Below are 25,769 nucleotides of genomic sequence, written 5' to 3' on the forward strand. Positions count from 1 at the left end.
ACCCTCGTGGGTGATCGGGTCCAACAAGGAGGAATACCAGCCAGTCGACTACCTTTATACCTGGGCAGGTAGGTGGAGCCATGGGCGGAGTCGGAGGTGGTCAGCCCAGGTATAACAGCGCGACAAGAGGCGACCTCGTATCGTGATACAACAGTGATAACGGTGATAACAATACAACAGTGATAACTATAGTGTAACGATAAAAGTGGTTTACCACATTCACCCCTTGTTTAGATTTGAGTCCGGCGGGGTGAAGTGTACTACCAGTTCTGGTATGTCAGTCTGTCCGGAGGCCTCGTAAGCCTCTCCGATCGTCGCAGCGGCGGTGCTGCATTATCCGGTGTTAGTGCTGGTGTCTGCGTGGTCGGCGAAGGCTCGTGGGGTTCCGGCATGCCGTCTACCTGGGCTGGAATTGGGGGGGTGGTGGGGGGGGGGTAAAGGTGGTGTCTCCGGAGTGCCCGAGGGTGCGAGGTCTCGTAAGGAGACAGTGTCCTCCCGCCCGTCTGGGTAAGCCACGTAGGCGTACTGGGGGTTGGCGTGCAGGAGGTTCACCCTCTCGACCAGGGGGTCTGTTTTATGGGCCCTCACGTGCTTTCGCAGCAAGACGGGCCCCGGAGAGGTCAGCCAGGTTGGTAGAGTGGTTCCCGTAGTCGACTTCCTGGGGAAAACAAACATTTGTTCATGGGGGGTGGCGTTAACGGCAGTGCAAAGTAGTGACCGGATGGAGTGCAGCGCTGTCGGGAGGACTTCCTGCCAGCGGGAGGTTGGGAGGCCCTTAGACTTTAAGGCTAAGAGGACGGCCTTCCATACCGTCGCGTTCTCTCTTTCCACCTGGCCGTTCCCTCGGGGGTTGTAGCTGGTGGTCCTACTTGCTGCAATACCTCTCGCTAGTAGGAACTGACGGAGTTCCTCGCTCATGAAAGAGGAGCCCCGGTCACTATGTATATAGTTTGGGAACCCGAACAAGGCGAAGAGGTCGTTCAGGCATTTAATGACCGTGGTACTGGTCATGTCTGGGCAGGGGAAGGCAAAGGGGAAACGGGAGTACTCATCAACAATGTTGAGGAAGTACACGTTACGGTCAGAGGACGGGAGGGGCCCCTTAAAGTCGATGCTCAGGCGCTCGAAGGGGCGGGTGGCCTTGATCAGGCTTGCTCTGTCCGGCCTAAAGAAGTGCGGTTTGCACTCGGCACAGGTCTGGCAGTTCCTGGTTATGGTCCTGACCTCCTCGATGGAGTAGGGCAGGTTGCGGGCCTTAATGAAGTGGTAAAGTCTGGTGACCCCGGGGTGGCAGAGGTCGTTGTGGAGGGTCTGAAGTCTATCACTTTGCGCGCTGGCGCATGTAATTCGTGACAGAGCATCGGGGGGTTCGTTCAGCTTACCTGGCCGGTACAAGATATCATAATCGTAGGTGGAGAGCTCGATTCTCCACCTCAAGATCTTGTCATTCTTGATTTTGCCCCTCAGCTTGTTATTAAACATAAAAGCGACCGAACGTTGGTCGGTAAGGAGGGTAAATCGTTTGCCTGCCAGGTAGTGCCTCCAGCGTCGTACTGCCTCCACAATCGCCTGGGCCTCCTTCTCGACCGACGAGTGTCGGATCTCAGGGCCCTGTAGCGTCCTTGAGAAGAAGGCCACCGGTCTCCCCTCCTGGTTAAGGGTGGCGGCTAGGGCGAAGTCGGATGCATCGCTCTCGACTTGGAAGGGGATGGACTCATCCACTGCGTGCATAGTGGCCTTGGCAATGTCTCCCTTAATGAGGGAGAAGGCTGCGCACGCTTCCTCCGTAAGGGGGAAGGATGTGGACTTCATGAGGGGTCTGGCTTTGTCCGCATAATTGGGCACCCATTGGGCATAGTAGGTGAAGAGCCCCAGGGTTCTCTTAAGTGCCTTAGGGCAGTGGGGGAGGGGTAGCTCCATGAGGGGGCGCATTCTTTCGGGGTCGGGGCCGATGAGTCCGTTCTCTACAACACAGCCAAGGATGGCAAGGCGCGAGGTGTTAAACACACATTTCTCCTTATTGTAGGTGAGGTTCAGCCGTTGGGCTGTACGGAGGAATTTCTCCAGATTCACGTCGTGGTCCTGCCGGTTGCGGCCGCAGATGGTGACGTTATCTAGGTAGGGGAATGTGGCCTGCAGTCCGTTCTGGTCAACCATCCGGTCCATCTCCCTTTGGAAGACCGAGACCCCGTTGGTGACACCGAAGGGGACCCTAAGGAAGTGGTATAGGCGCCCATTCGCCTCGAAGGCGGTGTACTGGCGGTCCTCGGGGTGGATAGGGAGTTGGTGGTAGGCCGACTTAAGGTCGATGGTCGAGAATACGCGGTATTGTGCAATCTGATTGACCATGTCAGATATGCGGGGAAGGGGGTATGCGTCCAGCTGGGTGTATCTGTTTATGGTCTGGCTGTAGTCGATGACCAGGCGATTTTTATCGCCGGTCTTAACGACCACGACCTGGGCACGCCAGGGGCTGTTGCTCCCCTCGATGATGCCCTCCTTCAGGAGACGCTGCACCTCAGAGCTAATGAAAGCTCTGTCCCCAGCGCTGTACCGCCTGCTCTTGGTAGCGACGGGTTTGCAGTCGGGGGTGAGGTTAGCGAACAGGGAAGGTGGCGGCACCTTGAGGGTGGATAGGCTGCAGGTGTTACGCGGTGGGCGGTTTAACCTTCGCTGGTTGTCGACTGTGAGTGGGGGGAGGGGTCCACCGTATGCTAGGGTTACACTTTGGAGGTGGGATTGGAAGTCCAGCCCTAGTAGGACGGCAGCGCAGAGCTGGGGGAGGACGAGGAGTTTAAAGTTTTTATACTCTGTACCCTTAACCGACAAGGTCACAGCACAGTAGCCGCTAATGTCCGTGGCGTGGGACCTCGATGCCATCGAGATTCGGTTGCGCGTTGGCAGGACAGGGAGGGAGTAGTGGCTCACTGTGTCTGGGTGGATGAAGCTCTCCGTGCTTCCGCTGTCGAACAGGCAGGTCGTGGCGTGGCCGTTTACTTTGATGTCCATCATCGACTTGGACAGGTGGTGTGGGCGGGCTTGATCCAGAGTGACGGAGGCTAGCGTGTAGGTAAGCGAGTCGTTGTCGTCTGCGGGCGAGGCGGTCGTCGGGTCCGGGGGCCCGGTGGCAGTCGGGCGTGGTGGGTAAAATGGCGTCTCCCACGAGGTAGGACAAAATGGCGGAGAAGATGGCTGCCCCCATAACTCACATGAGGCACTATTGGGGTCGGTTGCCTTGATCAAAGATGGCCGCCCCCATGACTCACGTGTGGGGATACTGGCCTCAGTTGCCGTGAAAGAAGATGGCCGCCCCCACAGTTCGCATGAGGCACTGCTGGCCTCTGAAGATCCGCTCCTGCAGGCCTTAGAGAAGTGGCCTTTCTTCCTGCAGGTTGTGCAGGTAGAGTTCCTGGCTGGGCAGCGCGACCTCGGGTGCTTCTCCTGGCCGCAAAAGAAGCAGCCGGCGGCCCGATCGCGGGTGCCCGATGTCGGAGCCGGTACCGGGGGTGGCGGGCCCGGTCGGGTCCGGGACGCCGACGCTGAGGTAGGTCCCGGGGGCGGCGCTGCGAAGGGTATTGCGGTAGGGGTCGGGGTAGGTCCCGGGGGCGGCGCTGCGAAGGGTATTGCGGTAGGGGTCGGGCCCGAGTCCCAGGGTCGCGAGCAGTACCTGGAAAACGCCTCCTGGTCCTGATGGGCCACCTCCAGGGAGAGAGCGAGGGCTTCAGCTTTGTCCAGGTCGAGGTCTTTAGCTTCAAGCAGTCTTTGCCGTGAGTAGTCGGACCGTAGGCCTTTCACAAAGGCATCGCGGATATTATCTTCCGTATTTTCAACAGCCGTCACCGCTTTAAAGTCACAGTTCCTGCCGAGTGCTCTTGGCGCCCGTAAAAATTCAGCTACAGACTCTCCTGGCTGTTGCGGGCGGGATCTTAGGAGGTGCCTGGTGTACATGTAATTTACCGGGCTGCGGTACTGCTGTTTCAGTAGGTTGATAGCGGCCTCGTACGTAGTCGTGTCCTGGATGAGTGCGTATACTCTCGGGCTCGCTTGGGCGTTCAGAAGTCTTAGTTTGGATCTCTGCGGGGCGCCGGATTCTTCCAGGTAGGATTCGAAGCAGTCCAGCCAGTGTTTGAAGTTGAGGGCTGCGTTTGCTGCCTGTGGGTTTAGATCCAGGTACGGTGGTTTGAGGGCTTGCAGCCAAGCCGGCTGGTGTGGCTGTGCTTCTGGGAGGGCTTCTGGCTGGCCAGTAGTAGACATCTTTAAAATTTAGTCAATAAAATTGATATACCTATCAATTTGTCCAATAAAAAGCGACGAGTTAGGAACGTAACTAAAGGTTTTTATTGACTAAATAACAGAGCCCACCCTCGTGGGTGATCGGGTCCAACAAGGAGGAATACCAGCCAGTCGACTACCTTTATACCTGGGCAGGTAGGTGGAGCCATGGGCGGAGTCGGAGGTGGTCAGCCCAGGTATAACAGCGCGACAAGAGGCGACCTTGTATCGTGATACAACAGTGATAACGGTGATAACAATACAACAGTGATAACTATAGTGTAACGATAAAAGTGGTTTACCACACCTGGCACTTCTGTGGCGCGAATGTTACCTGCCACTAATCAGCCCAAGCCTGAATGTCGTCCAGGTCTTGTTGCATGCGGGCATGGACTGCTTCATTATCTGAAGAGTAGTAAATGGCGCTGAACACTGTGCAGTCATCAGCGTTTATCCCCATTTCTGACCTTATGTTGGAGGGAAGGTCATTGATGAAGCAGCTGAAGATGGTCGGACCTAGGACACTGCCCTGAGGAACTCCTGCAGCGATGTCCTGGGGCTGTGATGATTGACCTTCAACCAACACAACCATCTTCCTTTGTGCTCCAGCAAGTAGTGTTTTCCCCCCGATTCCCATTGACCTCAGTTTTACTAAGGCTCCTTGATGCCACACTCAGTCAAATGCTGCCTTGGTGTCAAGAGCAGTCACTCTCACCTCACCTCTGGAATTCCATGTTTGGAGCAAGGCTGTAATGAGATTGGGCGCCGAGTGGTCTTGGCGGAACCCAAACTGGGCATCAGTGAGCAGGTTTTTAGTGAGTAAGTGCCCGCCTGAAAGCACTGTCGATGACACCTTCCATCACTTTGCTGATGATTGAGAGTAAACTCTGTAATTGGCCGGGTTGGATTTGTCCTGCTTTTTGTGGACAGGACATACCTGTACAGTTTGCCACATTGTCGGATAGATGCCAGTGTTGTAGCTTGGCTAGAGGCACAGCTAGTTCTGGAGCACAAGTCTTCAGCACGATAGCCGGGATATTGTCTGGCCCCATAGCCTTTGCTGTATCCAGTGTGCTCAGCCGTTTCTTGATATCACGTGGAGTGAATCGAATTGGCTGAAGACTGGCTTCTGTGATTGTGGGGACTTCAGGAGTCGGCTGATATGGATCATCCACTCCGCACTTCTGGCTGAAGATGGTTGCAAACGCTTCAGCCTTGTCTTTTGCACTCGTGTGTTGGGCTCCACAGTCATTTGAGGATGGGGAGATTCATGGAGCCTCCTCCTCCCGTTAGTTGTTTAATGGTCCACCACCATTCACGACTGGATGTGGCAGGACTGTAGAGCTTTGATCTGATCAGTTGGTTGTGGGATCCCTTAGCCCTGTCTATCGCATGCTGCTTCTGCTTTTTAGCATGCATGTAGTCCTGTGTTGCAGCGTTCCCAGGTTGACACCTCATTTTTAGGTATGCCTGGTGCTGCTCCTGGCATGCTCTTCTACACTCCTTATTGAACCAGGGTTAGTTTCCTGGCTTGATGGTAATGGTAGAGTGAGGGATATGCCGGGCCATGAGTTTGTGGGACAGCTCTCCCAGTTTTGGCACAAATCCCCATATGTTGGTGAGGCAGACTTTGTGGTGGAATACCCAATTTGGAGCTGCTAGATCTGTTCTGAATCTATCCCATTTAGCACGGTGGTAGCGCCACACAACACGATGGAGGATGTCCTCAGTGTGAAGACGAGACTTCGTCTGCACAATGACTATGCGGTGGTCACTGCTACCAATACTGTCATGGACAGATACATCTGCGACAGGTAGATTGGTCAGGACGAGGTCAAGTTGGGTTTTTCCCTCATGTTGGTTCTCTCACCACCTGTCGCAGGCTGGCAGTTATGTCCTTCAGGACTCGGGCAGCTCAGTCGGTAGTGGTGCTACCGAGCCACTCTTGGTGATGGACATTGACGTCCCCCACCCAGAGTACATTTCTACTTTCAGTGCTTCTTCCAAATGGTGTTCAACATGGAGGAGTACTGATTCACCAGCTGAGGGAGGGCAATAGGTGATAATCAGCAGGAGGTTTCCTTGCCCATGTTTGACCTGATGCCATAAGATTTCATGGGGTCTGGAGTCAGTGTTGAGGACTCCCAGGGCCACTCTTTCCAACTGTATACCACTGTGCCGCCACCCCTATTGGGTATGATCTGGTTATGGAGGTGTTTGGGACATTGACTGAAAGATATGATTTTGTGAGTATGACTGTCAGGCTGTTGCTTGACTAGTTTGTGGGACAGCTCTCTCAGTTTTGGCACAAATCCCCAGAAGTTGGCGAGGAGGACTTTGCAGGGTCGACTGGGCTGGGTATGCCGTTGCCGTGTCCGTAGCCGAGGTCGATGCTGGGTGGCCTGTCCGGTTTCATTCTTATTATCTTGTTTTGTAGCGGTTAGTTACAACTGAGTAACTTGCTAGGCCATTTCAGAGGGCAGTTAAGAGTCAACCATATTGCTGTGGGTCTGGACCAGGTAAGGACGACAGATGGGTTTTAACGACAATCCAATCGTTTCATGGTCACCATTACTGATACTAGCTTTTTATTCCAGATTTATTTAATTAACTGAATTTAAATTCCCCAGCTGACATGGTGGCATTTGAACTTGCGTTTTTGGATCATTAGTCCTGGTCTCTGAATTACTAGCCCAGTGACATTACCACTACGCTACCTGTGGCCGGCAGGTGCTTTTGAATTTAGGAAACAGTTGTTCAAATTCCGCAGAGCCCCTGTAATTGTTTCAGTAGTTTTTTTATGAGCTTGGAACTTTTAGATAATTATTGAGTTTGATCTGAAGTCTCCTGTAGAGAGGTGGTTTCTTAATACTAACAGTTAACATAGTCTAATATCTACTATGAATTTGCTTGTTGAGTTTTGTTCAGAGAATTTGGTTAGTACTTAAAACCTTTAAAAAATAAACATGCACAAAAACAAGGTCTGGTGTTACCATTCTGCCACTTCTCAAAGACGTGAGACGGATCCTATGGATTCACAAGATTGAACTGGTATCTAAGGCAAGTCTAAAGATTGATTTAAAAACAGAAAATGCTGGAAATATTCAGTAGGTCAGGCAGCAAAGTAGCCAATGATTTCTACAGAGTACAACAATGATAATGTCACAATTGTTGTGCAAATCAAATTGTTTGACAAAAGGTCATCGACCTGAAACGTTAACACTGTTTTTCTTTCCACAGATGCTACCTGACCTGCTGAGTATTTCCAGCATTTTCTGTTTTTATTTCAGATTTCTAGCATCTGCAGTATTTTGCTTTTTGCTAAAGATTGATTTTTTTTGTTTGTTCTCCTGAGTGCGCCATGAAAAGTGACTATAAATTGGGCAAGTGTGAATATTCTTGAAGACATGAACAAGAACTCACTTACGACAGTACCTAGAATAAAAAGGGTAAAAGGACTCAAACTTAACTCTGTATATTATATAAAAACCTGAATATATTATGAACCTGAAATACTGAAGATGTGGAATTTTCAGTACATCATGATATTTTTGTTCTTGTATCTACCATGTTATTTTAGTACTTGTAAAACTATGAGTTGCAAATTGATTTGTACAAAAATTGTGACATCATACAGCCATGTTTGAACTCTAGAAATCGCTGGCTATTTCGCTGTTCTACATCCTCAAAAATGTTACTTGTATATATGCTGTAATAAAAACTCGATTTTGATCTGCAGCTTTGATCAGAGCATCAGCTAGTGTAGCGGATTTAGATTCTTGTAGATTGGAAAAATTGTATTATCAGCTATCCTTAAATGGGGAGATGTAATTATTTTTTTGCTCACGCTTATCAGTAAAGCCAAGAGGAATGTGAAGAAGCTGGAGGTAGAGATGTCAAACACAACAAAATGCAGGTATATATTTTAAAAGACAGAGTGCCCTCTCGGGTTCTACTGTCCTGCAGTCTGAAGATAACAACTTCCATTTATGATAACAATTGGCATGTTCAGTGTAGAAAAACGTCCCAAGGTGCTTCACAGAAGTGTAATCTGGCAAACATGGATGCCAAGATAAAGGAGGAGATATTTGGAGGGATGACCTTGGTCAAAGAGGTGGGTTTTGGGGAATAGTGAAGAGATCGAGAGATTTAGGGTGGGAATTCTGGAGTGTGGGGCCTGGACGGCTAACGGCACGGCTTGCACTGGTAAGGCGAAAGGAGCGGGGGATGCACAAGAGACCAGAGTTAGAGGAACAGTGAGTTCTTCGAGGGTTGCCAGGCTGGAAGAGAATACAGGAAGAAGTGCAGCCTCATAGGGATATAAACACGAGGATGAGAGTTTTAAATTGGAGGCATCGGGGGACTATGAGCCAATGTAGGTCAGCAAGCACCAGATTATTTTGAAGAACGCAAAGTGATAACAGTAATATGGATGTATGGAATTAATCATTTTTGTTGAGTTCTATGTTGAAGTAGCTGGGCATAAATTAAAAATGCAGGGCTTGTTTAAGAGAAGAAAACCTTACAATATTACCCAACAACTGGGCAATCGGGACAATCTCGAGGAGGCTGAGGACTGCCTAACAGATGGCAGAACCAATCCTGAGGGGGTCTAAAGAGCCATAGAAATTGATGTTCTTATAGAACTGTTGCAGACACAATAATTAAAAATTCATCATTGTGCCTGAGGATATCAGCAACCCAAGCAATTGAAGCCTGCTTTCAGGAGATTGTGGGAAACTTGATGGAGATTCAGTTTGATAATTGCTTCAAGATAAGATTTACTCATGGAGCCCTCCACCAGCCAATGTTATAACTTCAAAAGGCCCAACTCAGTTCTTTATTCCTGGTGCTCCTTGATTTGGCTGAATAGGAAAAAATAAGTAATGTTTCATAATATCCAATGTGCACTTTGGATGATGGACAAGAGAGATTCGATACTGACTGGTGGATAAAATGTAAATTGGGAAATGGCGCAAAATTGAGATGATCAAAGGATTTAGCTGGATAGTCTCCATACTTTGTTGGAGGGCAGAATTTATTGTTTGAAATGTCTGATCCCATATGTCAGCTGTATAACAGCATGCCATTGCTGGTGATGCCCAATATTTATCTCAAGATTCTGCATAAACTATTTCCCATCTTTTGTCTGGGTCATGACCTTTTCTTCCCAGATATCTCTTTGAAAAACTAAAGATGATTGGATCTCCTGAAACTATCCATATATCATGCATCTATAAGGTGTCAGCTTCTACTTTGGCTTCACTTACATGGTGTGATTTGTTAATGGATAGTGGATGGAAAGCCAGCCAACTTAATACCATTGCAGCTCTTGCCCACAAGACCACTACCTCAGCAGATTAGGGATAGCTCAATATAAAAGGCAGGCTTTGAAATAGTTTAGTCAGTGGGAAAACTTTGGTCCTCTTAGTCATCCTTTGGTTTTATCCTTTTTAATATATTGAAGGGATTCTCATGGTTACCAATCTCTTGTAACAATTGGCTGCTCAATCACTTGTCTAACTGCAGCTGCATATTCACCTCCCATTTATCGACATGGTCATGGGGTATTAGGTACTTAAGTTCAGTGAAACATTGTTCCTTTTAGGGACCTGCCAACAAAGAAGGCTTACTGGAAAACTACATCCAAGTGGTCTCTGACCCCAGCTATCTTAATGTAGTCAAAATTATCCAAGCGATTCACTTGTAAGGTGGAGGTTTTATGTGAGCGTTGGCAGAGATGGGGAAGGGGTGCACACCTTCAGGAAGACATGTTAGTGCAGTTCTGGGCATTGGTATACTTTAGGTTAACAGGGTTTATTCTATTTACTGCAAAGATAAGGAAGGGAGAGATGGGATGTTGCATGTCTTCGGACCATGGTTACCGGAATACTAGGGACAACAGAATGATCATGGATTGAGTAGTAACGGATTAGCCAGACTTGACTCATTCTTCTCTGAGATACTGGGTGTACTGCAGATATCCCAGGGCAAAAGTGATACTGTACTCTTGTAAAGTGCCTGGTGGCCAGGCACTGGAGAAATAAGACTTTGCTATGGATGGGTTTATTTCTGATCACAAGATGACGTTTGGATTGGAAAAAAGCCCATCAGCTCAATCTTTCAGAAAACCAAACCCATGTTATCATGTCACAACATCTAGTAGTTTCTTGCATGAGTCCAGTGCCTCAGTCATACATCCTGGCAACCCCTTCCAGCTGGTCATTCTTTAAAAAAAAATCTAGTCAAAGCACACAAGAAGTCTACCACATTTTAGCTGAGAATGTATTCCGTCACTCTTGGTATTTTTTCAGATATACCTAATAAAGGCCTGTTAACTGCTGATTAATTCAACTAAAGCTCTTCCACCTTGAGGCTGTTTCTAATGATGGTTGTCGAAGTAAATTTGAACATGCTGGCACCCTGTTTAATAACCTCAGTTTAACTGACGAGCTAATAAACTGAAGGTCAAATATCCATTAGTGTTGCAATATTAGTAACCATCCTGTACAGATTAAGATGTGACTTGTTCTACAATACGACGGGGTTGATTAGTTATTTTTTTTCTGGAATAAGGAAGTGCAGCTGGACGTAAATTGTCCTTGGTTGCTGAGAGCACAGAAGTACCATGGGATAAGCCCAGAGCTTTCCCGTGGCATAGTTTACATTACAGACGGCTAACTACACTGGCAGGAGTAGAAGTGAGTGTTGTAGCTGGTATTCCATGGAGAATTGATTATTATGGATTGATTTTGATCAGCACAGCCTTAAAATAAATATATTTAAAAAATATATTTTTTCAGAACAAATCTTGCAGGTTTTATTAAAGCAGAGGTAACGAGTCCTGTATTTCTTTTCTCCATTGTGCTTCGAAGCTGGAGGCTGCCAAAACTTGCAAGCTTTGCCTTGAAAGCAGATTGAGAATAGGGGATTTCTAGTTGGGCTGGTAGGAGAAAAGGAAAACAGTGGCTAATAATTGAGCTTCAAAGCTGACCTATTTGCCTTGAACCTAAACAGAAGTTTCAAAGCTCCAGGATGAGTTCCAACAAATCAGCAAACTGGGTGAAAAGATTTGCAGTGTGTAAGCTTGAGCTTTAGATGTTTTTGTAGCTTATCGTTAATATTCCAATTATGAAGCAAATCGTAACGTGGGTAGCTTTACAAAGAAAGAACACACAAATTTGAACAGCGTCTGAGGACATCGCAAAGCCCTTTGCTACTAAATTACTTTTGAAGTATAATCGATGTATTTTTAGGCAAACATGACAATTTACGCATAGCAAGGTTCCACAAATAACAATGAGCTAATTCACCAGTTAATCTTGATGGTTAAATATTGACCAGGACACCTGGAGAAGACTCTTACTTCTCTTTGAATCGTGCATGGAATTTTTATGTTCACTTGAACAAGACAGGACCTCAGTTTGAGCCCTAGTTTAATGTCTCATCTGAAAGATGGCACCACCAACAGTGCAGCATTCTCTCAGTCGTGCACTGAAGTGTCAGCCTAGATTATGTGCTCCCATCCTGGAGTGGGGTTTAAACCCACAACCACCTGACACTATTACAGGTAGACTATCCTTTATCCGAAAACCTCGGGACCAGCCGTGTTTCGGTTTTCGGAAAATTTCGGATTTCGGAAGGTATTTTATAAGACTGGGAAATTTGGCGGGGGGGGTCGGGGGTGGGGGGCGGCGGGGGGTCGGGATCGGCGGGGGGGTCGGCGAGGGGTGGGGGTCGGCGGGAGTCGGGGTCGGCGGGGGTCGGGGTCGGCGGGGGTCCGCAGGGGGTCGTCGGCGGGGGTCGGGGTCGTGCGCCACTCTGGTCATGTCGTGCACACGACTTGCGCTGAACGAAAAAACCTTCGGTTTTTAGAGGGTTTCGGTTTTCGGAAGTTCGGATAAAAGGTAGTCTACCTGTACTATAATAGTGTTTATTTCAATGTTGCAGAGCGTGAGCTGCAAGGTTAAGCAACTAGCTGGTGCAAGGACACTGGCCTTTGCCTAGACCTGCTTACAATTTAAAGATCAACAATCCTAAGACAATAGCAAAATACTGCAGATGCTGGAAATCCGAAATAACAGAAAATGCTGGAAAAACTCAGCAGGCCAGGCAACATCCGTGGAGAGAAAATAGAGTCAACGTTTCAGGTGAACCCTTTGTCAAGACTTGACAAAGGGTTCACCTGAAACGTTGACTCTATTTTCTCTCCACGGATGTCGCCTGGCCTGCTCAGTTTTTCCAGCATTTTCTGTTAATCCTAAGACAATACCTGAGATTCCCCTTGAAATCGTGAATATGTGGAATCGATTTTTGAATAAAACAGTTCATGTTTTCTCAATTAAGACCTTTTTTGTAAAAAAAAAAACCACATTAGATTGAAGGAATGGAATTGGGGTTTATAAGGATAGGTGCAGATAGAGGTGGTCAAATGCTGTCTGGAGCATGATGGTTACTGAATTGCAGGACTATGAAAATGTAAGTGTAAATGATGTTAGATATTCTGGAGGCCAATTTGATTGGGTGAGTGGCAGAGAGAATCACTGACTAATTCTGGTTTGCTGGCTTCTTAAGAATAAATGCTGAATCTAACAGCACAGAAATATTGTCTTTTCCAGCAACCCAGACAAAATCTAATTTGCTAGAAGTCTGCAAACAGCTCACAAGGAGCTAATCGGATAACCTTGAAATTAACTATTTGCCAAAGAAATAAGCCACGTTCCTCAGTGGAAAAACAGTGTATACACTTTGTACAAATTATATGAGTTAACAGAGCATAATTCATCCACGTGGGGTCACAACAAGACAGGCTGAACTGCTGATGCACAAAATGTGATGGTCTTTTATACTCTAACTTCTTAAGAGTTCAAGGTGATTGGCTGGCTGAATAAAGCCAGCAATCTTTTCAACCTATAGACACTAAGGCATGTGGCTAAACATCTAGAGGTGTTGATGACCACACACTTGCACGGTCTGGTTTTGGGCTTTTAGACATTGTTTCACCTCACCAGATGTTAAGACTCATTTAATTCACACCTGGTTCAAAGAAGCCAGCCGTCTTATTATTTAGTGCAGTACTGATAGGTTGTGGCTTTGTCAGAGGTGTTCTCTCTTTAAAATGGGACATTATAATGAGGCCCTGCTTACATGTCCGGGTGGATGTAAATCCGGTGACACGATTCGAAGAGGAATAGGAGCTAATATTCATACCTCGACCAACGCCACCAAAAACAGACCAAATGGTCATTTATACAAAAGCAAAATACGGCAGATGCTGTGTGGTAAACCTTTAGTCACCTTCGTAACTCTTCGCCTTTTATTGGAGGAATTGATAGGTATATCAATTTTATTGACTAAATAACAGAGCCCACTCTCGTGGGTGATCCGATCCAAGCAGGAGGAATACCAGCCAGTCGCTCACCTTTATACCTGGCCTGGTGGGTGGAGCCAAGGCGGAGTCGGCAGTGGTCATCCCAGGTATAGCAGTGTGGCAAGAGGCGACCTCGTACCGTGATACAATAGTGGTCAGTGATACAGTTATAACGAACAGTGGTGAACAGTGCTAACTACTAACAGTGATACGATAGTGAACGATAGGTATATCAATTTTATTGACTAAATTTAATGATGTCCGACAACGAGTCACAACCGGCGGAGGAGCCACCAGCGCAGCTCCCAGGAGCACAGCCACACCAGCCAGCTTGGCTGCGAGCCCTCAGACCGCCGTACCTGGACCTGAACCCACGAGCAGCAAACTCAGCCGCAGACTTTAAACACTGGCTGGTCTGCTTCGAATCATACCTGAGAGAATCCAGCGTCCCTCAGGCATCCAAACTAAGTGTCCTGCAGGCACAACTGAGCCCGAGAGTATACACTCTCATCGAGGACATGACTACCTACGAGACCGCCATCAACCTGCTGAAACAGAAGTACCGGACCCCGGTAAACTACATGTACGCTAGGCACCTCCTAAGATCACGGCCGCAACAGCCAGGAGAATCAGTAGCCGAATTCTCACAGGCGCTATATGCACTCGCCAGGAACTGTGACTTTAAATCGGTGTCGGCAGCCGAAAATACTGAAGATAATATCCGCGACGCATTCCTGAAAGGCCTACGGTCCGAGTACTCACGGCAAAGACTGCTGGAAGCTAAAGACCTCAGCATGGAAAAAGCTGAAGCCCTCGCTATCTCCCTGGAAGTGGCCCACCAAGATCGGGAAGCATTCACCAGGTACTGCTCGCGACCCTGGGACTCGGGCCCGACCCCTACCACAGCACCCTTCCCAGCGCCGCCCCCGGGACCTACCTCTGCGTCGGCGTCCCGGACCCGACCGGCCCCGCCACCCCCGGCACCGGCCCCGACATCGGGCATCCGCGATCGGGCCGCCGGCTGTTTTTTTTGTGGCCAGGAGAAGCACCCGAGGTCGCGCTGCCCAGCCAAGAACTCCATATGTAAAACCTGCCTGAAGAAAGGCCACTTCTCCAAGGCCTGCAGGAGCGGATCCTCAGAGGCCAGCAGTGCCGCATGCGAACTATGGGGGCGGCCATCTTCGTTTAGGGCAACTGAGGCCAGCATCCCCACACATGAGTCATGGGGGCGGCCATCTTTGTTTAGGGCAACTGAGGCCAGCATCCCCACACATGAGTCATGGGGGCGGCCATCTTTGATTAAGGCAACCGACCCCAATAGTGCCTCATGGGGCCCTACCTCGTGGGAGACGCCATTTTACTCACCACGCCCGACCGCCTCGCCCGCAGATGACAACGACTCGCTCAGCTACACACTAGCTTCCGTCACCCTGGACCAAGCCCGCCCGCACCATCTGTCCAAGTCAATGATGGACATCAAAGTGAACGGCCACGCCACGACCTGCCTGTTCGACAGCGGAAGCACGGAGAGCTTCATCCACCCAGACACGGTGAGCCACTACTCCCTCTCTGTCCTACCAACGCGCAGCCGAATCTCGATGGCATCGAGGTCCCACGCCACGGACATCAGCGGCTACTGTGTCGTGACCCTGTCGGTTAAGGGCACGGAGTATAAAAACTTTAAACTCCTCGTCCTCCCCCATCTCTGCGCTGCCGTCCTACTAGGGCTGGACTTCCAATCCCACCTCCAAAGCGTAACCCTAGCATACGGTGGACCCCTCCCCCCACTCACAGTCAACAACCAGCAAACGTTAAACCGCCCACCGTGTAACACCTGCAGCCTATCCACCCTCAAGGTCCCGCCACCCTCTCTGTTTGCTAACCTTACCCCTGACTGCAAACCCGTCGCTACCAAAAGCAGGCGGTATAGCGCCGGGGACAGAGCCTTCATTAGCTCTGAGGTGCGGCGCCTCCTGAAAGAGGGCATTATCGAGGGGAGCAGCAGCCCCTGGCGTGCCCAGGTCGTAGTCGTAAAGACCGGCGATAAAAACCGCCTGGTCATCGACTACAGCCAGACCATAAACAGATATACCCAGCTGGACGCATACCCCCTCCCCCGCATATCTGACATGGTCAATCAGATTGCACAGTATAAAGTATTCTCGACCATCGACCTGAAGTCGGCCTACCACCAACTCCCTATCCACCCTGAGGACCGCCAGTATACCGCCTTCGAGGCGAATGGGCGCCTATACCACTTCCTTAGGGTCCCCTTCGGTGTCACTAATGGGGTCTCGGTCTTCCAAAGGGAGATGGACCAGATGGTTGACCAGAACGAACTGCAGGCTACATTCCCCTACCTAGATAACGTCACTATCTGCGGCCGCGACCGGCAGGAACATGACGCGAATCTGGAGAAATTCCTCCGTACGGCCCAACGGCTGAACCTCACCTACAATAAGGAGAAATGCATGTTTAACACCACGCGCCTTGCCATCCTCGGCTGCGTAGTGGAGAACGGAATCATCGGCCCCGACCCAGAAAGAATGCGCCCCCTCATGGAGCTACCCCTCCCCCACTGCCCTAAAGCACTTAGGAGAACCCTGGGGCTTTTCGCCTACTATGCCCAATGGGTACCCAATTACGCGGACAAAGCCAGACCCCCTCCTGAAAGCCACTTCCTTCCCCCTCACGGAGGAGGCGTGCGCGGCCTTCTCCCTCATTAAGGGAGACATAGCCAAGGCCACGATGCACGCAGTGGACGAGTCCATCCCCTTTCAGGTGGAGAGCGACGCATCCGACTTCGCCTTAGCCGCCACCCTAAACCAGGAGGGGAGGCCAGTGGCCTTCTTCTCAAGGACCCTACAGGGCCCCGAGATCTGACATTCGTCGGTCGAGAAAGAGGCCCAGGCGATCGTGGAGGCAGTACGGCGCTGGAGGCACTACCTGGCAGGCAAACGATTTACCCTCCTCACCGACCAGCGTTCGGTGGCTTTCATGTTTAATAACAAGCTGAAGGGCAAAATCAAGAATGACAAGATTTTGAGATGGAGAATCGAGCTCTCCACCTACGATTATGAGATCTTGTACCGGCCAGGCAAGCTGAACGAATCCCCTGATGCCCTTTCACGAATGACATGCGCCAGCGCGCATATCGATAGGCTTCAGACCCTCCACGACCAGCTCTGCCACCCCGGAGTCACCAGACTCTACCATTTCATTAAGGCCCGCAACCTGACCTACTCCATCGAGGAGGTCGGGACCATGACCAGGAACTGCCAGACCTGTGCGGAGTGCAAACCGCACTTCTATAGGCCGGACCGAGCAAGCCTGATCAAGGCCACCCGCCCCTTCGAGCGCCTGAGCATCGACTTTAAGGGGCCCCTCCCGTCCTCTGACCGTAATGTGTACTTCCTCAACATCGTTGATGAGTACTCCCGTTTCCCCTTTGCCTTCCCCTGCCCCGACATGACCAGTAGCACGGTCATTAAGTGCCTGAATGCCCTCTTCGCCTTGTTCGGGTTCCCGAACTATATACACAGCGACCGGGGCTCCTCCTTCATGAGCGAGGAACTCCGGCAATTCCTCCTAGAGAGAGGTATTGCAGCAAGCAGGACCACCAGCTACAACCCCAGAGGTAACGGTCAGGTGGAAAGAGAGAACGCGACGGTATGGAAGGCCGTCCTCTTAGCCTTAAAGTCTAAGGGCCTCCCAACCTCCCGCTGGCAAGAAGTCCTCCCGACAGCGCTGCACTCCATCCGGTCATTACTTTGCACGGCCACTAACACCACCCCCCATGAACGAATGTTCGTTTTCCCCAGGAAGTCGACTACGGGAACCACTCTACCAACCTGGCTGACCGCCCCGGGGCCAGTCTGGCTGCGGAAACACGTGAGGACCCATAAAACGGACCCCCTGGTCGAGAGGGTGAACCTCCTGCACGCCAACCCCCAGTACGCCTACGTGGCGTACCCAGACGGGCGGGAGGACACTGTCTCCCTACGAGACCTCGCACCCTCAGCCGATCCGGAAACACCGCCACCACCCCCCCCAACCTCAGTCCAGGTAGACGGCATGCCGGAACCCCACGAGCCCTCGCCGACCACGCAAACACCAGCATCAACACCGGATAAGGCACCAGCACCGGATAAGGCAACACCACCGCTGCGGCGATCGGAGAGGCTTACGAAGCCTCCGGACAGACTGACCTACCAGAATTGGTAGTACACTTCACCCCGCCGGACTTAATTCTAAACAAGGGGTGAATGTGGTAAACCTTTAGTCACCTTCGTAACTCTTCGCCTTTTATTGGAGGAATTGATAGGTATATCATGCTGGAATCTGAAATAAAAAACAGAAAATGCTGGAAATACTCAGCAGGTCAGGCAGCATCTGTGGAGAGAGAAACAAACAGTTATCACCCCCCTCAAAAAAAATCCTTGACCCCTCTGTCCTTGCCATCTATTGCCCCATCTCCAACCTCCCTTTCCTCTCAAGTTCTTAAACATGTTGCCGCCCAAATTTTTGCCCATCTTTCCCAGAATTCCTTGATTGAATCCTTCCAATCGGGCTTCCGCCACTCCCAACAAAAATATATTCCAGTGAGAAAGAAAGATTTTGAGAAGAGAGCACCATCCGTGGCTAACTAAGGAAGTAAAGGATGTTATCAAATTGAAAACGAAGGCATACAATGTTGCCAAGATTGGTGGGAGACCAAAGGATTGGAACATTTTTAAAAACCAGCAAAGGATGACTAAAAAAATAATAGCGAGAGAAGATGAATTATGAGAGTAAACTGGCAAGAAATATTAAAACAGATAGTAAGAGCTTCTACAGGTATATAAAAAGGAAACAAGTAGCTAAAGTAAACATTTGTCCCTTAGAGGATGAGAGTGGGGAATTAATAAGAGGGAACGGGGAAATGGCAGAGACTGAACAAATATTTTGTATCTCTTCACGGTAGAAGACACTAACAACATCCCAATAATGGATAATCAAGGGGCCACAGGGAGGGGGGAACTAAAGACAATCACTATCACTAAGGAAATAGCACTTGGTGAAATAATGGAACTAAAAGATGACAAGTCCCCTGGACCAGATGGCCTGCATCCCAGGGTCTTAAAAGAAATGGCTGCAGAGATAGTGGATGCATTGGTTGCAATATACCAAAAATTCCCTGGACTCTGGAGAGGTCCCAGCGGATTGGAAAACCACTAATGTAACACCCCTATTTAAGAAAGGAGGGAGACAGAAAGCAGGAAACTATAGACCAGTTAGCTTAACATTTGTCATTGGGAAAATGCTGGAGTTCTTCATTAAGGAAGCAGTAGCAGGGTATTTGGAAAATCATAATGCAGTCAAGCAGAGTCAGCATAGTTTTATGAAAGGGAAATCTTGTTTAATAAATTTGCTGGAGATCTTTGATGATGTAACGAGCAGGGTGGACAAAGGTGAGCCAGTGGATGTGGTGTATTTGGATTTCCAGAAGGCATTCGATAAGGTGCCACATAAAAGGTTACTGCATAAGATACGAGCTCACAGAATTGGGGGTAATATATTAGCATGGATAGAGAATTGGCTAACTAACAGAAAGCAGAGAGTCAGGATAAATGGGTCATTTTCCAGTTGGCAAATGATAACTAGTGGGGTGCCACAGGGATCAGTGCTGGGGCCTCAACTATTTACAATCTACATTAATGACTTGGATGAAGGGACTGAGTGTAATGTAGCCAAGTTTGCGGATGATACAAAGATGGGTGGGAAAGCAAGTTGTGCAGAGGACTCAAAGAATCTGCAAAGGGATGTAGACAGGCTAAGTGAGTGGGCAAACATTTGGCAGATGGAGTATAATGTGGGAAAGTGCGAGGTTATCCACTTTGGCAGGAAAAATAAAAAAGCAAACTATTATTTAAATGGAGAGAGATTACAAAATGCTACAGTTCAGAGGGACCTGGGGGTCCTTGTGCATGAAACACAAAAAGTTAGCATGCAGGTACAGCAAGTAATCAACAAGGCAAATGGAATGTTGGCCTTTATTTCAAGGGGGTTGGAGTATAAAAGCAGGGACGTCCTGCTACAACTGTACAGGGTATTGGTGAGACCACGCCTTGAGTACTGTGTACAGTTTTGGTCTCTATTTAAGGAAGGATATACTTGCAATTGGAGGAAGTTCAGAGATGATTCATACGGTTGATTCCTGAGATGAGGGGGTTGACTTATGAGGAAAGGTTCAACAGATTGGGCCTATACTCATTGGAACTTAGAAGAATGAGAGGTGATCTTATTGAAACATATAAGATACTGAGGGGGCTCGACAAGGTAGATGCGGAGAGGATGTTTCCCCTCGTGGGGAAATCTAGAACTCGGGGGCATAGTTTTAGAATAAAGGGATGCTCTTTTAGAACTGAGATGCGGAGGAATTTCTTCTTTCAGAGGGTTGTAAATCTGTGGAATTCTCTGCCCCAGAGAGCCGTGGAGGCTGGGTCATTAAATACATTTAAGGTGGAGATACAGATTTTTACAAGATAAAGGAGTGAATATTTATGGGGAGCAGGCAGGGAAGTGGCTTTGAGCCCAAGATCATCCATGATCACTGAATGGCGGAGCAGGCTCGAGGGGCCAAGTGGCCTATTCCTGCTCCTATCTCTTATGTACCGAAACAGCTCTTACCAAGGTCACAATTGACATCCTAATTGAGTGCGATAAAGGTAAACTATCCCTTCTTGTCCTTCTGGACCTGTCTGCAACCTTTGAGACAAAATTCTTCGGTTCACAGCACAAAATCCGTTCCCTTTCCACTGATTCGATCTCTCTCCCTGTCAACTGTCTAAGGCTGACCAAGTCTGTTCGCAACCTTGATGTATTTTTTTATTTGTTTATGGGATGTGGGCGTCGCTGCCAAGGCCAGCATTTATTGCCCATCCCTAATTGCCCTTGAGAAGGTGGTGGTGAGCCGCTGTCTTGAACCGCTGCAGTCCGTGTGGTGAAGGTACTCCCACAGTGCTGTTAGGTAGGGGGTTCCAGGATTTTGACCCAGCGACGATGAAGGATCGGCGATATACTTCTAAGTCAGGATGGTGTGTGACTTGGAGGGGAACTTGGAGGTGGTGGTGTTCCCATGCACCTGCTGCCCTTGTCCTTCTAGGTGGAAGAGGTCGCAGGTTTGGGAGGTGCTGCCGACGAAGCCTTGGCGAGTTCCTGCAGTGCATCTTGTAGATGGTACATACTGCAGCCACGGTACGCCAGTTATGGAGGGAGTGAAGGTTTAAGGTGGTAACTGGGGTGCCAATCAAGCGGGCTGCTTTGTCCTGGATGGTGTCAAGCTTCTTGAGTGTTGTTGGAGCTGCACTCATCCAGGCACTCATTTGGTCATGAATTGAGCTTCCTACCCCATATCTGTTCTATCACTAACACCGTCCATTTCCACCTTCGTAATAGCGCCTGTCTCCGCCCTTATCTCAACTTATCTGCTGCCAAAACCCTCATCCATGCATTCATCACCTCTAGACTTGACTATTCCAGGCCTCCCTAGTTTTACCCTCCATAAACTTGAAGTCATCCAAAACTCTGCCGCCCGTGCCCTAGTACGCACCAAGTCCCGCTCACCCATCTGCCCTGTCCTTGCTGTATATTGGATCTCAGTTAAGCAACGCCTTGATTTTAAAATTCTCATCTTCTTTTCAAATCCCTCCATGGCCTCGCCCCTCCTTATCTCTAATCTCTTCCAGACCTATAATCCTCCTTTTTCTTTGTACTCTGCCTATTCTGGCCTTTTGAACAACCCTGATTTTAAGTGCTCCACCATGACAGTAGTACCTTCCGCTGCCTCTGTCCTAAGCTCTGGAATTCCCTCCCTAAATCTCTCCGCCTGTCCACTTCTTTTTGCTCCTTTAAGATACTCTTGAAAACCTACAAGCTGGATTTTGTGAATGGAGACATTCTGGAGGTGGGACTGCTGCTTGCCGGGCCTATGACCCGCCTCCATCATGTTCTGGCCAACCAGCGGGATTTTCCCCTGATTGACCTTGTTAAGCCCGCCCTGCGGGCTCAGCAGGCCAATTAGGGGGAAGTCTGACGTGCCATCTGTCAAGACTTCTTGAAAGAAGAAATGTCAGCGTTTGACAGCTCTATGAAGCTGTCAAACAATGACATTCTGTGTAGTTTGATGAGTCCTTGTGTTCAGGACTTATCAAACCTTTCAACTTTGTAGAAAGCAGATGGTTGGTTCGGAAGATCCAACAGCCAGTCTGTGAAATCTACAACGAAGATGTCGGGACTGGAACCACCACGGCTGAAGGCTGTAGGCAGAAACAAAGGTAAGTGAACATTTTCTAACACTTAACACTCATCACATACTTAGCACTCCACACTTGCACCCATCACTCACCTCTACATCTCTTTCAGGCCCCTCCAACCCCCACAGACCTCCTACTCGACTCCTCCAACCCAGCGGGGTTCTCCAAGATCGGGAAGCCTTCAACAGAAAAGGTAACATGGGACTAATCCTCTTTTCTGCCTGTTAACTACCTGTTAACAGGCAGTTAAAAGGATTTTAATCCCTTTCCTGCCTCGGAGATGTGACCCGAAGCAGGATATCTTCCCGCCTCCTGGCAAAAGGGCACGGAGTCGGGATGGGGGCGGCTTTGCCATCCGTCCCCACTTTCTGCAACTTTACCGGCAGTCCCGCCTCCTCGAGGCTGACAAAATCCAGTCCTACCTCTTCGACCAAGCTTTTCTCATCTGCCCTAACATCTCCTTATATGTCTCATTGTCAAGTTTTGTTTTGGTTTTGTAACGCTTCTGTGAATGCGCCTTGGGACCTTTTATTACTTTAAAGTCGCTATATAAATATGGTAAAAAGCTGAGCCTCCAGTACAGATCCCTGGGGAACACCACTTGTCACATCCCGACCTGTTTCTACTCTCTCGTCTCATTGCAAGTCCCCGCCATGCGGTGGGCCCATGCAGTTGGGACAGACACGTGAGTCATGTTAATGGTCCAGGAGGCAATTTGTGCAATCACGGGCACTGCATACCTCAGGGATGCTGCGCCTGCCTGGCACCCAGCATGGGAGGTCATGAATAAAATCTGCCTCCTCATGGGAAATCAAGAGAATCCATCAATGTAAGTTTCACTTTTGGTACAGGCTTGTCTATGACTTCTCTTCACTTATCGGTTTTAAACACCACACCCAAAGGAGGTTACACCTCATTTTGTGCTTTATTATAGTGTGCAAAAAGCTGATGCTGGTGAATTGAGAGAAAGAGAATGATCTCTGCAAGGGAGATCGGCAAATTAAGATAGTAGAGTGCTTATACTGTGGGCCCTTCCCCACAAGAGAGGCAACAATGGCTGCTACTGTGTCCACTCTATCAGTTCTTCATAACCAGCATACAGACATAAAATGTTCCCTCCAGCAATCATCCACAGCTCCCATTTCTGTGAGATTTGGCAAACTACCCACAAGTCAGTAGAATACTGGCCAACCAGAAAATGTCTACATGTTGGCCTCTGATTCTTTTGTAAGTGAATCGTGTTTATCAGCAAAAATGTGGTTTGTAATGTGTTATATGTTCAGTATTAAAAGGATTAACAATTCATGCTGAAGTGGCTTGTTATAATGTTATCTGCTTCTGTGTTAATTTAGTTGGAAGGACAAGTGGTAGCACTGCTAGTTCAGAACCTGGAACGATTGGATGAGACAGTGAAAGAAGAGGCCGATGGCGTTCACAACACATTAGGTATGTTGTTTAGCCTGAAATATTTTTTTCCCTGCAAAGCCTCTTGTACAGTAACAAGATTCATGACTAAGGGGCAATGTATCCAGCCTCATTTGTGATGTCCCTGAAGTTAGATTGTAATTGTGTGCTTTACCTTATTTAAATCAAAAGCAAAGCACATCCAGCAGACACGTAGAATATAATTCTAGGGAAAACTACATTCCAGTTCTAAAGATGAAGGGCCGTATATTCCGATCCCTACGGGTGTGTACGCGCTGTGTACACACCCTTAGGGACATTGGAAATGCCGGTTTCAGGCATGCCAAGCGCATACGCTGAACGGCATTTCCGATCTGTCAAGAATGCTCTCGAATGCTTGTGCGCCCTAGAGTAGGGCCTCTGCAGGCGGATAGTTCTGCTTTCTGGAGACCCTCTGCCCACAGAAAATCCTTAGAAATCTTATGCTTGGTAAAAGCAGTGAGGCCTGCTTTTACCAGCATGAGTTGAAAAAAGTAAAAAAAAAAAAAAAAAAAAATTCACTCCTCACTTAAAAATACTTTTTTAAAAAAGGTAAGTTTATTTTTAGCCCCGTAAAAAACTTAAATTTTTTTCAAAAAATTAATTTTTGTTTAAACTATTTAATTTATTGTAATTTCAACTCATTTTAAAATGTGATTTAAAAAAAAAAAAAATTTATTTAGTGTTTTTGGGGTGATCTCCATTCATATTGACAGGTCTATCTGTCAAGTGTATGAAGGGAGATTCCCTTCTCCTATTGGATCCCCATGCCCCACACGATCACAGGGATGCTTGCAAACAGCCTGCGTCTCTGGGATACGTGGGCCCTGCGCATTTCGAGTTGGAGAGGCCCAGACACAGAAGTATACGCACCTCGGGAGCCCTCCGGTAAGTCCGTAGATTTTTTCCAGATCGGAGGCCTCCGCACGCAGGAAGCCGCCAATCGGAAAATACGGCCCGAAGTATTTAGTAAAGCTGAAGCATGTAATTAACGCTTATAGCAAATTGCCATGCCCTTCATATTTGAGTGTGAAAATTGCAGCCAATATTTAGAAGATTATATTAAAATACTTTCTCAGTTATAAGATTACTGAACCTCATTTCTGAAACATTTCCTTTTAAATTGTATCCTATGTTGAGTCATTGACAATAATACTGGAAGTATAGCAAAGCAGAAAGTTGCATCTTGTGTTTTACCCAACAACTGATTTTTTTCTACCCCGTCATAAATATGCATATGAATCATCTCTAGCCGAAACCCTTAAAGAGCTCTGTCCTAAAGGGCAAAAAAAAGTTTACTTGTATGCAATGTTCAATAGGCTGGTTTAATTAAACATTGCTAATGATACAAAATGTTTTTTTGGTGTTGCTTACAGAAACACAACTAAAAATGGGGTCTTTCTCTTGTTGTAATGGTCTTGCTGCTTCTCCACCACTCTCTTAACTCTTATTGTCTGGCTCTTGTCTGTCTCTCTCTCTCTGGTTCTCAAACACTTTGTAATCTCTATCTTGTCACTTTTTCAGTCCCTAAGTCTATTTCACCCTGTGTTTTCTGTACAGCTCCCACTTTCACATGTTGCTTTATTGATATACTCAAATTTGTGGTGTTTGCCATTGTTAAGCTCAGGGCGTGCATTAACATGGCAGCTAACCTATATGAGATTGATACTGGCACCAGTTGGGGAGAGGCCATCCTAGAGGCACCAATAACATGTGCGAGTGAGGGGAGAGCTGGAAGGGAGGGGAGGCTCCTTCTGGGGCTGAGCTGAGGCTGTACCCTTGTGTGGGACCTGGCAAGACTGCATATCCACTCCAAGCCAGATTTCTGTTATCATATATAGCTACAGTAACACACGAGTGAGAGAGAAACTGGAGAGCTCTCAGGCCTGAGTGAATGGAGGGTCGAGGTTTCTGGTGGGGGGGTAGGTCTTGAGGCTGGGATTGGGCGAGACTTGAAGCCTAGGAAGGAGGTTCTGGGGGGGAGGAGTGTGTGGGATGCAATGACTGGGAAGGCTGTGGCACCCAAGGTTAGCGCTGGGAAGAAGTGGGGCTGAATGGTAACAGGCACCCAGCAGGACAGAATCTATCATCGTGATGTCTCGGTAGCGCTGCAGCAGAAGCAGGTGGGGAATTGTCATTATCAGAGTAGCCGGGTGTGAGGCAGCAAGGTGCTGAGGGCGAGGGAACAGAGTGCAAGGCGAGGGTTTGTGGTGGGAGCATGGCTTGGAGCTGTAGTGCATAGGGTACTCATACAACTGCTGTGAGAAGGCGAACTGGAGTACTCTGGACAGATTTAATTGGGAGGGAGTTGAGTCAAGCTGGGTCTGGGAGGGAGCAGAGAAGACGCTAGGCAGAGCAAGTTAAAATACCTGCGTTAGAGGAGTAGCAGA

At 48.5% G+C, this 25,769-nt stretch overlaps 1 protein-coding gene across 1 annotated transcript in view; it reads left to right on the forward strand.

Moving 5' to 3' along the window:
• The window catches only part of LOC147080857 (beta-catenin-like protein 1), a 41,837-nt gene extending 18,191 nt beyond the window's left edge, over positions 1-23,646 (forward strand). Inside the window, exon 4 of the mRNA XM_085981061.1 lies at positions 23,289-23,646. Coding sequence (XP_085837187.1) covers positions 23,289-23,480 — 192 coding nt within the window. The 3' untranslated portion in view covers positions 23,481-23,646. The remainder of the gene's footprint in view (positions 1-23,288) is intronic.
• The last annotated feature ends 2,123 nt before the right edge of the window (positions 23,647-25,769 follow it).

Source organism: Somniosus microcephalus, unplaced genomic scaffold (assembly GCF_052327205.1).
Source record: "Somniosus microcephalus isolate GS21.2 unplaced genomic scaffold, FLI_Smic_1.0 scaffold1088, whole genome shotgun sequence".
Classification (NCBI taxonomy): Eukaryota; Metazoa; Chordata; class Chondrichthyes; order Squaliformes; family Somniosidae; genus Somniosus; species Somniosus microcephalus.